This window comes from Callorhinchus milii, unplaced genomic scaffold (genome assembly GCF_018977255.1).
Source record: "Callorhinchus milii isolate IMCB2004 unplaced genomic scaffold, IMCB_Cmil_1.0 Scaffold12, whole genome shotgun sequence".
Taxonomy (NCBI): Eukaryota; Metazoa; Chordata; class Chondrichthyes; order Chimaeriformes; family Callorhinchidae; genus Callorhinchus; species Callorhinchus milii.
In genome coordinates, this window is record NW_024704753.1 from 18,569,938 (window position 1) to 18,582,278 (window position 12,341).

Consider the following 12,341-nt stretch of genomic DNA (forward strand, 5'->3'; position numbering starts at 1 on the left):
AAATATTAGCATTAGCGAAAACCAACAAACAACAGCATATAGCAGCAAACAAATGATTTTGTCATGAATCTCTGGCAGATCTAACTCTTTATGACATGAAATAAGCTGTGCGGTACAATCCCAGGCGTGATTTGAAACTGCAGTCCTATAGACCTTTCGCAAGGCATTGATGTACACAGTGTCCATTTCTACTGGAGAAAGTAAGTTAAGACGGTAAATAAAGTAAAAGAAACCGGGATTATCTTTCTTTCTTCAGCAAGTTAGAATGCCAAGGCAACGGAACAGCTAGCGTCACCTGAAGAAAAGTGACGTCCACAAAACCTGAAACATCTCCTCCGACAACCAAAAAAAACACGAAGGGTCATACCTTCACGTCATCTTGCCATCGATGTTCCCTCTGAAACTCCTCTGCAGCCTTAGCCAGTCTCTGCAAAAACAGGAGGGGAACGAGTTAGGAAAGAAGGGCTATACATTTTCAGGGCAGGGGACATTTACACGGCAGCGAGCCTTCAAGGAGCACTTGTACCAAAGACCTGCGAAAAAGTAAATGACTGAAATGAGGAACTATAACTCCCCTTTGGGCGGCAGTGGAGCTAACTGTTGCCGGACACACGGATAGTGAGCAGAATTCTGCACTGGGGGCTGCCGTGTGGCGATAAGCACAGTCCCCAAATTTACGCGGTGCTGGACCAATTGGAGAGCTTGTGAATTTGAACCAGGTTTTTCTTCCCCGGTAGCAGTAAATATTTGATACAGACACACGCACCATGCACACACATACACACGCATGCACCACGCGCGCACACACACACACACACAGCAGTAAATACTGCAAGGTGCAGGAAAGCGTTCGCACCCCAGTGTTGCTCATCGGATTTGCTGCTTGCCACCTGATAAACGATGAGCAACATTCATTGTACTGAGACTCAGCTTTTCACACTGTCCACAGACTTGGGTCTTCTGTTTAACGTTACCAGCATTTTCCTAAATAACTGTAGTGCAGGCCTGGAGTCTTGCCCCTGCATCAATGGAAAAATAATAATAATAATTTGGTCACTCAATCCACGACTGTTTGTGAGGCACTGCTGTGCGCAATTGGCTGCCACGTTTCACCCACATAATAATAATAACAATCCTCGCATTTGACACAGCGCCTTATCACGTCTTCGAGACGTCTCAAAGCGCTTTGCAGGACATACTGTAAAGCGAATTGACTGTATGTGTTGTGGGCAAATTACGTACAATGTTAACTTGTTTACAGCTGTTTCTCCTGCATATCTATCCACCTAACTCTGTTCCACTTACGCTTGTATTGAAAGGGAGTTTCAAAGACACTTTGTGTAACACAAGGAAGCGGGTTTCATAGCACCAGCTGGAAACTGGCTATGTGGGCGTACGCACATGGCCAGAACAAAGTCTATTTTGGCAACGGCATTAGTTTTCTGGTCGATAGAACGTACCTGCTCTCTGGGGTTACAGGCCAATATAGAAACAGCACCAACAACAACAACAGCTTGCATTTGTATAGCGCCCCTCACGTTGGGGACTAGCACCAACCCAGGACTAGAGAAAAGTGGTGACAAAACATCACCGCAGGCGTTGGGACGCTCCCTCTTTATCTCGCTGCCTCCAAGCCACGTGGAGGAAAAGTACATCTCAAAGTGGTTCTCCATTTGGAGGCCGCAGTCGCAGATCATTTGTCTTCCAGGGCTGCCGACGGTGACAAAGATTGTAAGATAAATGTGGCATTAATCTGTCTGTCACTATCTCAGACTCGCACTTGCTCTTTCTGTTTCTCCCAGCCTGATTTGATTTCTCTTTTTTTCTCCCCTCTCTCTGTCGTTTCATATCTTTAACTTCATTTGATTCCAGCTTTTGATCACAAGTAATTAACATATTTAACGTGTGCCCAAGGCTTTGGGTGTCTACTAATATTAAAGCTACTGTAAAGGGAAGCTTTTCACTCTGTGTGGACTGTAGGCTTGAGGAACAACCATTGCAAAGTCGTTCGAAAAACAGAAATAATAATAATCAATAAGAATATACTGTGAAGTGAATTGATTTTTATGGGCGAAACATAGCAGCCAATCGGCCAATCGTAAACCCAATAAAATGGGGAAAGGTAGATGGAAAGAGTCTACAGAGCCAACGGCACTCTAATGCAGAGACAGAATAATATCTGAATCCTGCTGTATTGCAAAACCAATGTCATCAATATTACAAAAAAAAGTAAATGGAATTACCAGTGATAGATTCATAAATGCAATTACTTTCCTGCCAGGGTGCTGCATATCAGCAGAACTGCACGAGCACGGAATGTCACAGTTCACATCAGGGTGGATAAACAGTTTAAGGAGCTCAGAGGATTGAGTGCATCTTTTTATGCAGGAGAGAATATAACTACCAGGTCAGAGGCAGGAAGAAAGTAGCACAAGGACAACGTACGCTATTTTTGACACCTTATGCCTTCAAGGTCATCACCCGCTGGACCCTGGCCTTCCAAAGCTGTTAAACATACGCCTTGTGAAAGATGCGTTGATCATTTGTTAGAATCCAAGCAGGAAATCTAAGAAGAAGCATTTCTCCTTCAATTAGAAACAGACCAGAGGAAACAGCGAGGAGGATTTTCGGTCCAGTACTTGGATGATAGTCGATATTTTCCTCTTCCGTCTTGGTACGTTCCAATGAAACTTGACCCAGGACTCAAGAGAGTTAAAAGAGAAATATGTTGGCTTCAAAGCACTACCTACAGCCTTTTTGGAATTGAGAACCCACGAAAATTGAGAGTTCAACAGCGTGAATTAAAAATTCCACCTTATACAGTCACCAAGTTTCAAACGAATAGGAAATAGGTTCACGCAAAGTATGAAATCCAATTTTCAACTTCAAAGATCAGCACAGAGATTTAGTAATGCCACTCAGTCCTAATTGCAAGAGGAATTTGTTTCATTTTTGTTATCGTTCAATAATTTCAATGAATGAGGAAATATGACAGGACATAGAGTGAACATGTAAACCAGAGGTCACAGAATATATATATATATATATATATAAAAAGAAATCGGTTTTGGAAAAGGAATCCAATTAACAAAGCTAAAGAAAGTGCTTCTAATTAAGGTGAATAAGAGCAGAGAGAGAGATATAGAGAGTCTGGAGATTTTACAAGGCTTTGGGATCCATTTTTTGCAGTAACAAAGTAAATTGACTTGGAGTAAAATTAGTCCTTAGAGTATTATTAATCAAGCGGAACTGTGGCAATCTCACATAATTCATTAGATACGCAGACTGGATAACAATAGAGCCAATTTAACCAATTCACCACCGCCCCTCCCCCCCTCCGCCCCCACCACCCCTCCAAGGTTCATTTCGTATCAATTGTCTTTACGTTCTGAATCCGTCTTAAGTAAGGTGAGAGACTACAAAGGAGCAGACTCAATTCAAGGTGGACAAATCAAAGTTTTTATTGAAAATACTGGGTATTTACTGGCAAATCTGGAACTCTCTCCCCCAAAAGATTAAGAATGCTGGATCCATTCACAATTTCCAGACTGGGGTGGTTAGATATTTGTCAGGTCAGGGTGTCAAGGGATGTGGGGCAAAGGCGGGAAATTGGAGTTGAGATACAGATCAGCCCTGATCTTATAGAATGGTGGAACAGGCTCGAAGGGCTGAATGGCCTCCTCCTGTTCCTATGTTCCGAAAATATCAAGATAGAATGAGTGACTTGAAGCAGGAGCTGAGAGCGCTGGGACTGATGGACACGAGAAGACGGTGAAGAGCCATGAAAGGCCAACATTCCACTCAGTGCTGCTGTCCCCCCGGTGCCGAGTGAGATGCTTCCTTTTCTAATAATGGTATCACGGACTACGCTCGCAAAGTGTTTCTGTTTCAGCCGTTCTATCGACTCAAGGGGGAAGTGTATCTGGTACTGCACCAGCATGAACTCATCATTGATTGGCAACGGTTTGAACGTCCTCCAATATATCAAGAGCATTGTGATAATTGGTCAAATTATTTTCATACGCATGCTTTGTTTCCAGCGCATTCAAAAAACTATAATGGCCATCATCCCAGGTTGCAATAGATCTATTATATCCCTAGGAGTCAAGGCGAGATCTCAATGGGGACATGGGCGTAAATATTTCACTCAGGAATTGCAAGAATTCTGGGGTCCGCATTTACTGTTGCGAGTCTGAACTGAAGGACACACATTAACACACCATGAAATTCTATGTTTATAATTCATGAAGTGCAACATCAAAGGAGTCTGTGGATGGAGAGCACCAGGCACTCGCTGCAAGCTTCATTTCTAATGAATTTTAATGTTGCTTCAAGTGACACGAGGCTGACGAATCTCTATCCTTCACTGTGCTCTCATATGTTTTTTTTTCCTGTTGGTTTCTCTAGGCTGATGGCCAGTGGCTGAGACAGATGGGCCTACAATCTGTGTAACGTTCCTCCTGTCTGTAAATCAGGACTGACACCGCTCACAGAAAAAACTGCTCCAATCAATGGGCTGTAAGAAACATCACTAACAGGTGCTTTCATTATCCCTCTGATATTTTTATTGACACCGCAATTAATTAAGTTATTAGCAATTACATGACCTGACACATTGGAGGAGTCCTTCAAAAAGGCTCTGTAGGACAACAGAAAGTCATAGGATTATAGGAACGTAGGAACAGGAGGAGGCCATTCAGCCCTCCAGCCTGTTCTGCCATTCTATAAGATCATGTCTGATCTGTACCTGCGAGGGCGAGGGGTCGAGGGGGGCAGAGAGAGAGAGAAGCGGAGAAGATTACTGACAGTCTTTAAAATTGAAAAAAAATGGATAAAGTACCAAATCCTACTTCACCTAAAGTGAGAAGCGTAGGAGACAAGATCCGGTAAATTAAGGAGCAGCAATTGAATAATTGCCAACTTTGGATTGAAAAGATTTTAAATTGCAGGGCTGAGGATAAACTCAGCGAGTTAAGGATAATTGCGAGGTCCTGGGTAAAGATAAATGTGTTCGAGTGAGAGGTGAGATACTTGGGAAAGGAAGAGCACGGTGGACAATATTGTAGAACCTTAGCAGGAAAAAATGAGAGGAAACAACGGCCAAAGTAATCGCTGTCTATTTTAGTCTGTTGTCTGGATATTTCCATTCTTCTTACAGAGCATTTCAACAACCTAAATCTCTTTGTAAAGCCTCTAATATGTCATTAGTTCTCATTTGTTTCGCATCTAATATACTTTCACATATTTTATACCTGTATCATTTCCTTTCTGGCACAACAATCCTTTTAAGAAGCCGACCCCATTCATTCATTCATTCATTCTTCTTCTGGTTGTATAATTATGATCTGTCATCATTCCGGATTTAAATAATCTCTGAATTACTGATTTTTTTTTCGCTCTAACAAAACGGCTGATGATTATTTAAGTAGTTTAGACGTGTTTTTGGTCTGCATTGAGGCACCAGCAGAAATAAAAGATTAAGTATTTGTTCCGGACGCCTCATGTTATTCTACATGACTCGACTGCTTCGACAACCATCAGCGCAAAATCCATCTCAAATCTAGTTTCTTTTTTTTCCCCACAAAGAATTCATCTGCCTTTGCTGATTAAATCTATCAGATGTATTGAACTCGATACTCCCTGTCGTCATGGGGCTGTCAAGTCCTAATCCTCCAGGAAAAAAAACACATAGAAAAGCAATACAACAGCAGTAATGGGTTCCTCCAATAACTCGATGATCATATGGTGTGACACGGAGACACACGGACCAGAAAGGTTAACACTTTTGATCTCCAGTCTGTACCTAGTTTTGTGATCTCAGCCGTTTGTCACGGCTGCTGTTGTGCGCAAGAGAGTGATGCTCCATCGTAGCAAACTCTGCTGACACTCAATAAGTGTTCAGACCTGAAGAGTGGCCATTTGTGGAGTTCCTGCAGCTCAGAGGTTAGAGCACTCGCCTCGCAAGCGACAGGACCTGGGTTCAATTCCCGGCAGGGCGAAACCTTGGACAAGCTTCCTTACTCCACACCTCTCTGTTTACCGAGCAATAAGTAGGAACCAGGTTGTTAGTCGATTGGCGCATCGCTTATCTGAGGTATAATAATCCCTTCCCCCAAAAAAAGTAATAATTTGGTGACTCAATCCACGACTGTTTGTGGGGACGCTGCTGTGCGCAATTGGCTCTGGGGTTTTGCCCACAAAATATACAGTCAATTGCTTTGCAGTACATTCTGTGAAGCGTTTTGAGACGTCTCGAAGAGGTGATAAGACGCTATATCAAATGCAATTATTATTATTATTATTAGGGTAGAGAACTCGAGGGCCCCATGTAATCCGTCCCCCACACTATCAGGAAACTGAGACAAGGCACAAAATAGTGCAAAAAATGTAGCCACACTGCTTCCCCGTTTCCAATCTTGAATCATTACTTCTCTAATGTCTGTAATCAGATGAATCAGTAAATACTCCCTAATTCATTCTTATTACTGTCATTGAGGTCTATTATGCACGTTGTGTAAACTAACCCATGTATGTTATGGGTGCTGTGCAAACCCATATGTAAACATGTGTGCGGAGGAAATGGCAGGTGCCTTTACTTATTTAATGAACAACCCAACACATCTTTAATCCTGTTCATTGGCTGTTCCTTATATAAATAAGGGCAACTGTATATTCTGTGAAGCGCTTTGAGATGTCTCAACAACGTGAGAAGGCGCTAATTCAAATACAAGGATTATTATTATAACTGGAATTCCCTCAATACACATGCACTTATATATAGTTTACACGCCTTACATAATCAACTCTAGTCACTGCAGTCCTGAACACACTGCCTACTAGAATGTTACTTTCTTTACTTTAATATTAGCCTTCCAGGATACGTCAATCACAGACTCTGCGACATGTGTATGAAATCATATGTAAAGGGTTTGAAACACATTCGACAAGTTAAAAGTCTGTGGATGAAAAGGTCGAGAAAGCATCTCACACATAACTCTTTCTGGCTCCTTTGGGGAGAGGGGGAAGTAAACAGGATCTCCTTGAGCCTGAGGTGGCTCCAGGCTGATATGCCTGTCAATGGAAGAGAAGATTAGTCACCAAAGGCAAGGATTCTTCTCACTCGGTTGCTTAGAACTCTGCGAGCCAAAGCCCTAACAGGTAGGCTGTTCCTACCTGGACAAACAGTGGGAAGCTTGCCAGATAAGAGTTTGTAGTGCTAAGCTCCACGTTTTTAGCTGGTTAAGCTTCAGCAGTTCCTCAAAGCATGCCCTGGGTTCCCAAAGCCTTAGCTCTTGCTAACCTATGACTGCTATTTCCTGAATCAGCTAAGCAGTGTGTTTCCTTCCAGGGAAAAATGATGCACTCGATCCCTGGCAAAGAGGTATTTCCACGTGCGGGTGCCATGTCTGGTTTGGATACACTTAAATATCATAATGGGTTTCTGTGTGTCAAATGCCCAATTGATCAAAAAAACTGACCCGTCACATTACTCACTGACCAGGATTGTCGGTCATGTAATTCAATGATCCATTGGCCGAAGAGAAAAATCTTTAGAAGAAATGCAAGATCTCAGACACTTACTTGTGTACTGTAGTTTGGTCAAGAGATTAATAAATCGGTTGACTGTGGTTTCAGTGTCATCTCGTTTTTATTAAACCAACTATATTTATACAGGCATCAATACCATTACAGGGTCAGAGATTCTGGAAAAGAAATACCGATATTTTCTGAAACCATATAAATAAAGCATTAGGTTTATCATTCAATGGTGGGGGGAAATGCACCTGATTTCTAACAAGCAAAATTAATTAAATCTATTCATGGTGCTTTTTCCCACCCACGTCTCTCCCTCTCTTTCTCTCTCTCATCAGATTAAATGCCACTCGCTGTAAGAGTTGGAATCTGATTACATTAGGGCTAATCAACAATCAGGCCATTTACTATTTACTGATGAGCAGAGACTTCATTAGGGAAAGCTGAGAAGTGTTTCTGCTGTGTTCTATCACTCCACTTTATTCTGGAGACCTTTAGTAATTAGGTTGCCCTCAATCCAGCCTTTGAGTCAGACAACATGACAGTGACATCCTGCTCCACAATTAGTCACACTTTTTTTTCCCCCAAAAGAAGTTTCGTCAAAAAAGCATTTGATAGCAAACAAATAGGTCTTTCATTGAATGAGTGATTCCACAAATGTTCCGGTGTTCCAAGAATGCCTCAAGAAATGTCACTCACGCTCCTTATAACTATCTACACCTTATCCATCTTAAGAGCGAAATCTTACAACAGACAGCTGTCAGGAGTGACCCAGGCCAAAGCAAACAATCAAACCTGATTACTCCTATTTTTTTTTCAAAAAAATCAATTTGTATCATCAGAAAGGGCAAGTAGTTTGTCCTTAATGATAATATTGAAAGGATTTTGCCGACATCAGTTTGTGCTGGGTTGATGCAATTGGGACCAGCTGGTTTAGGTGATATGGTGCGTTTGGCCCACTGTTCAGTCAATCCACTTTACGGTGAAGCACGTTGAGGACGTCGCGAAGACGTGATGAAGCACTATATTCAAATGCAAGGATTATTCTTATTCTTATTACCAGAGCAGGAAATAATTTTCCAATTACACAGCAGATAGCTGACAGCAAATAGAGGAATATAATGAAAGACACGTGACATTAGATCACTTGGCAGAAGCATAAAAGGCCCGTGTGTTTTGTTTTGTTCTCATCCCGTTTTTTTTTGGAGGGGGGGGGGTTGGGGGGGATTGCAGGCAAAGGACAAAAAATGTCTCCCACAGTAAATATAAACAAAATGTCACCGACAGTCAGCGCACAGTGACGCTGTTAAGAATGCCACAGTGACTCTAGTTTAGCAAATGATGATTCACTCAGTGTTTAAACAATAACAACTTGCATTTACCCCGCGCCCCTCACCAAGGGCAGCATCCCAGAGCGCTCGACAATGGCGGAGCACGACACTGAGCTGGGGGGCACGGTCAAAGAGGAAGAGGAGAGGCAAGGCAGAGAGGCAGAGGAAGAATGTTCCAGAGTTTCGGGGCGGAGAGGCTGAAAACGCGGCCACCGATAGTGGAACGGAGGAGGGCACGAGGGACGTTTCTTAATTTGTACTTAGGATATTGCTATGGATTAATCCATAATTATGGATTTGCTTAAAATGGAAACTGACTGAAGTCCTCTTCACTCTCGATCTTTGCCCTTTTCCTCTTCTCCTCATTGATTCCAAAGATTAGTACCGAGGGAGTGATTTGTGCCAATCATAGTGGATTAGGGTAGGGGAGGGGGAAGTGGGGGTTCCAGGGCTAGGCTTAGATTCAAGACGCAGAGAGTGGCTGAGGCTGTTGACATCACAAGATCATGCTGTGCCACGCTGAGTGATGCTGTTGAATTGGAATGAAAGAATGACCCTGACCACAACTGTCACTATCCATCACAGGATTCGACGTTCAAGTTTATTTGCTCCAGCAAACGAAACAAGTCAGAGTCTCCCTCCCAACCCCACCACCCCCCCACCTCAGCTGAAGGAGACCTTGAGGCGAGTACACGAAAAAGGCTTCAGAAAGCTCGAGTCAAACTAATTTGACTCCACTCTTACAGAGTGATTCACCGCAACAGACAGCCTGCAGACAAACACAAGTCTCTGCCCAAATTCAAAACTCTTACCGCATAAATTATATAAGATTGAACTGTGCAAACTCCCTTCATTATTCGCCCATTTCAAACATGCATTAGGGCTCGGTGATTTTTGGAACAATTCTTCGCCAGCTTTTTGTTTCGCAGATAATGAGACTTATTCACAAGAATAAGGAAACAAAGTAAATATGTCCCTCTGTGTGGGTCCCAGGCAGCATTCTAGGGTCGGAAATTTGGAAATCCATCCCACAATCCCACCAGTTCATCCTCTCCCTCGCCTCCTTCAAGACACATCTCAAGACCCTCCTCTTCGACCTCACCTTCGGCCACCTTCCTATCCCTGCCCTCCAACCCTTCTGATCCGAACCCCCTACTCAGGTCCAAATCTCTGACCATCCAGCGCCTTGGGACGTCCTCCCGATGTGAGAGGCGCTGTGTAAATATCATTTGTCGTTGCTGTTTGTTGTTGGTGGCCAGTGTTTATTTATGGAGGTGAAGGCTCGGCAGATTTGGTGTCTGGGAGCCTGAGGAAGATATTGTCTGAAGTTGGTGGAGCCAACATGTCCTCTCGGGGGTGAAAGCATAATGGCCCAGTTCAGTATTATTTCCCCAGGAGAGCACAGCAAACGTTTTTTCTCTTGGGGGTGAGAGAGTCCAGGGTTACAAGGGTAATTGCAGTGACAATATGAGAATTGCTTTACTTTTTGTGAACAGTGAACAGCATGTACAGTACCATCACCCAAAGCATTTCAGCAATGGAAATAGGCGTAAAAAAATCCTTTCTGAGAGAAGATACACTCGCTATCAAACTCGGGAGAGAACATCACATGGTCTTTATAATGTTAGTAGTGCTTCCGTGTCTCCACCCTCCAGAAAGCATCAGCTTATGACCAACTGTAATTTACTGCGTCGGCCAAAACGTCAGTGGGACGTTGTCTGATGATTTAAGTATATTTTCAAAGGTTAGCCTTCCTATCTGCCCATGGTGTTATTCTTCTTTCAAAGGCACAAATCTAAAGGAAAAGGTGCGGGACACTTGGCCTGCTGTTATATTCCATGGATGAGGAGATCATTGGGGCAAAGTTCCTATGATGTTGTCCAAATGGAAGCTCACTTCTTGTCCAGCACATCTACAGTGTCTGACATGTACTACAACATCAGAGGAACAGGAGGAGGCCATTCAGACCGCCATGACTATTCCGCCATTCTATCAGATCATGGCTGATCTGTACCTCAACTCCAATTACCCGCCCCTGCCCCATATCCCTCGATGCCCCGACCTCACGAATATCTATCCACCTCAGTTTTGAAAATGTGAATGGATCCAGCCATAATCCACAGCCTTTTAGGGGAGGCAGGTCTGGATTTCCACTCCCCTTCGGGTGAAAAATAACCTCCTGATTTCATTCCTGATGTTGTAGAAACACCATGTTACTTTTGTCGCCAGAAATTCTCCGGCGGAACGAAAGACCACAGCAACTGAAGAAAACAGATTAATAGGAAGCAGAAGGATACAATCTGCGCAGAAATGGATTCTGTATCCCCAAAACGAATGAATAGCACCAGAAGGCACTCGGTCGGTAAAGGGCAACTCTGCAGAGAGAAGACATTCCAGAAAATGGCAGCTACGCATTGCTTCAAAATGACATCTTTTATCAGCGCTGTGGCTTCTGTGTTTGAAAAGGAAATGTGTTGTTCTGATTACAAAACTGTCTCTTTCAACTGCTTTTTCATTAAAGTCACTGACTGCTGCCAGCATAATGCCAGCGACTCTATCAAACACAGAATGAAAATGAAAAGCCACTTCCTCCCCCGCCCCCCACCCCACCACAAATGCATGTTAACACAAACAAAATAAAACCCCATCTCATCCAGCTTTTCTGTCACAGTCTGCATCCTCCTGAGGAATATTAATCTGCGGTTTGGGTACTGCCTGGTACTTTCACTCATATTGTTTTACCGCATCTGTTCCAAGTGCTTCTCAAAGGTAAGCACGGACATACATGCCTTCCACTGAGACACCCCCTGAGCACATCAGTCATTAAACTCAATTACTCTAAAGGCTTCTAAAGACTCCGAAGCCCACACTGTCCAGAACGAGAGAGAGAGAGAGACAGAGAGAGAGAGAGGAGGGAGAGAGATCACATTCAATTCGGGAGCAATAATCTCCATGTACTTCAGACAACACGCAGCCCTCCTTCAAAGTAATTAATACCATCTTACACCAAAGATGTCACACGTTGCCCATTGTTACAGAATCAGGAGTCATGAGTGGAGGAGCTGAATGTTAAAGGCAAGCTCAATAATACTACACAACTGACAGCAAAGTCAACATATCAATATCAATGCCCCATTTACTATGCGAGGAAATGTATCGTAGTGATACAATCCATATAGATATTTGCATGTGTCAATACTATACTAGATAGGTATTTGGGGAGGACAAGTTTGCAGGGCTACGGGGAGAAATGCAAGGGTTATTATTGTTATTATCTTCTTTGTGACTTTCCTTCGCCGAGATTTCTCGATAGAAAGAGCAAATCGGTGTGAAAGTGAACATCATGTGTGGAATACCTTATGGGAAATGACACACAGCACATTCAGTGTAGTGTCTAGTTGACACACGATGACTAATAAAAGTACTGTGTGTACACAGTAGGTGACATACACGATGCACAATAACCACATAGCATAC

The 12,341-nt window shown here is 43.1% G+C and overlaps 1 protein-coding gene across 1 annotated transcript in view; it reads right to left on the minus strand.

The window, feature by feature from the left end:
- Positions 1–12,341, minus strand: part of cacna2d2a (calcium channel, voltage-dependent, alpha 2/delta subunit 2a) — a 171,912-nt gene that overhangs the window by 89,333 nt on the left and 70,238 nt on the right. Inside the window, exon 4 of the mRNA XM_042339608.1 lies at positions 368–427. Coding sequence (XP_042195542.1) covers positions 368–427 — 60 coding nt within the window. The remainder of the gene's footprint in view (positions 1–367; positions 428–12,341) is intronic.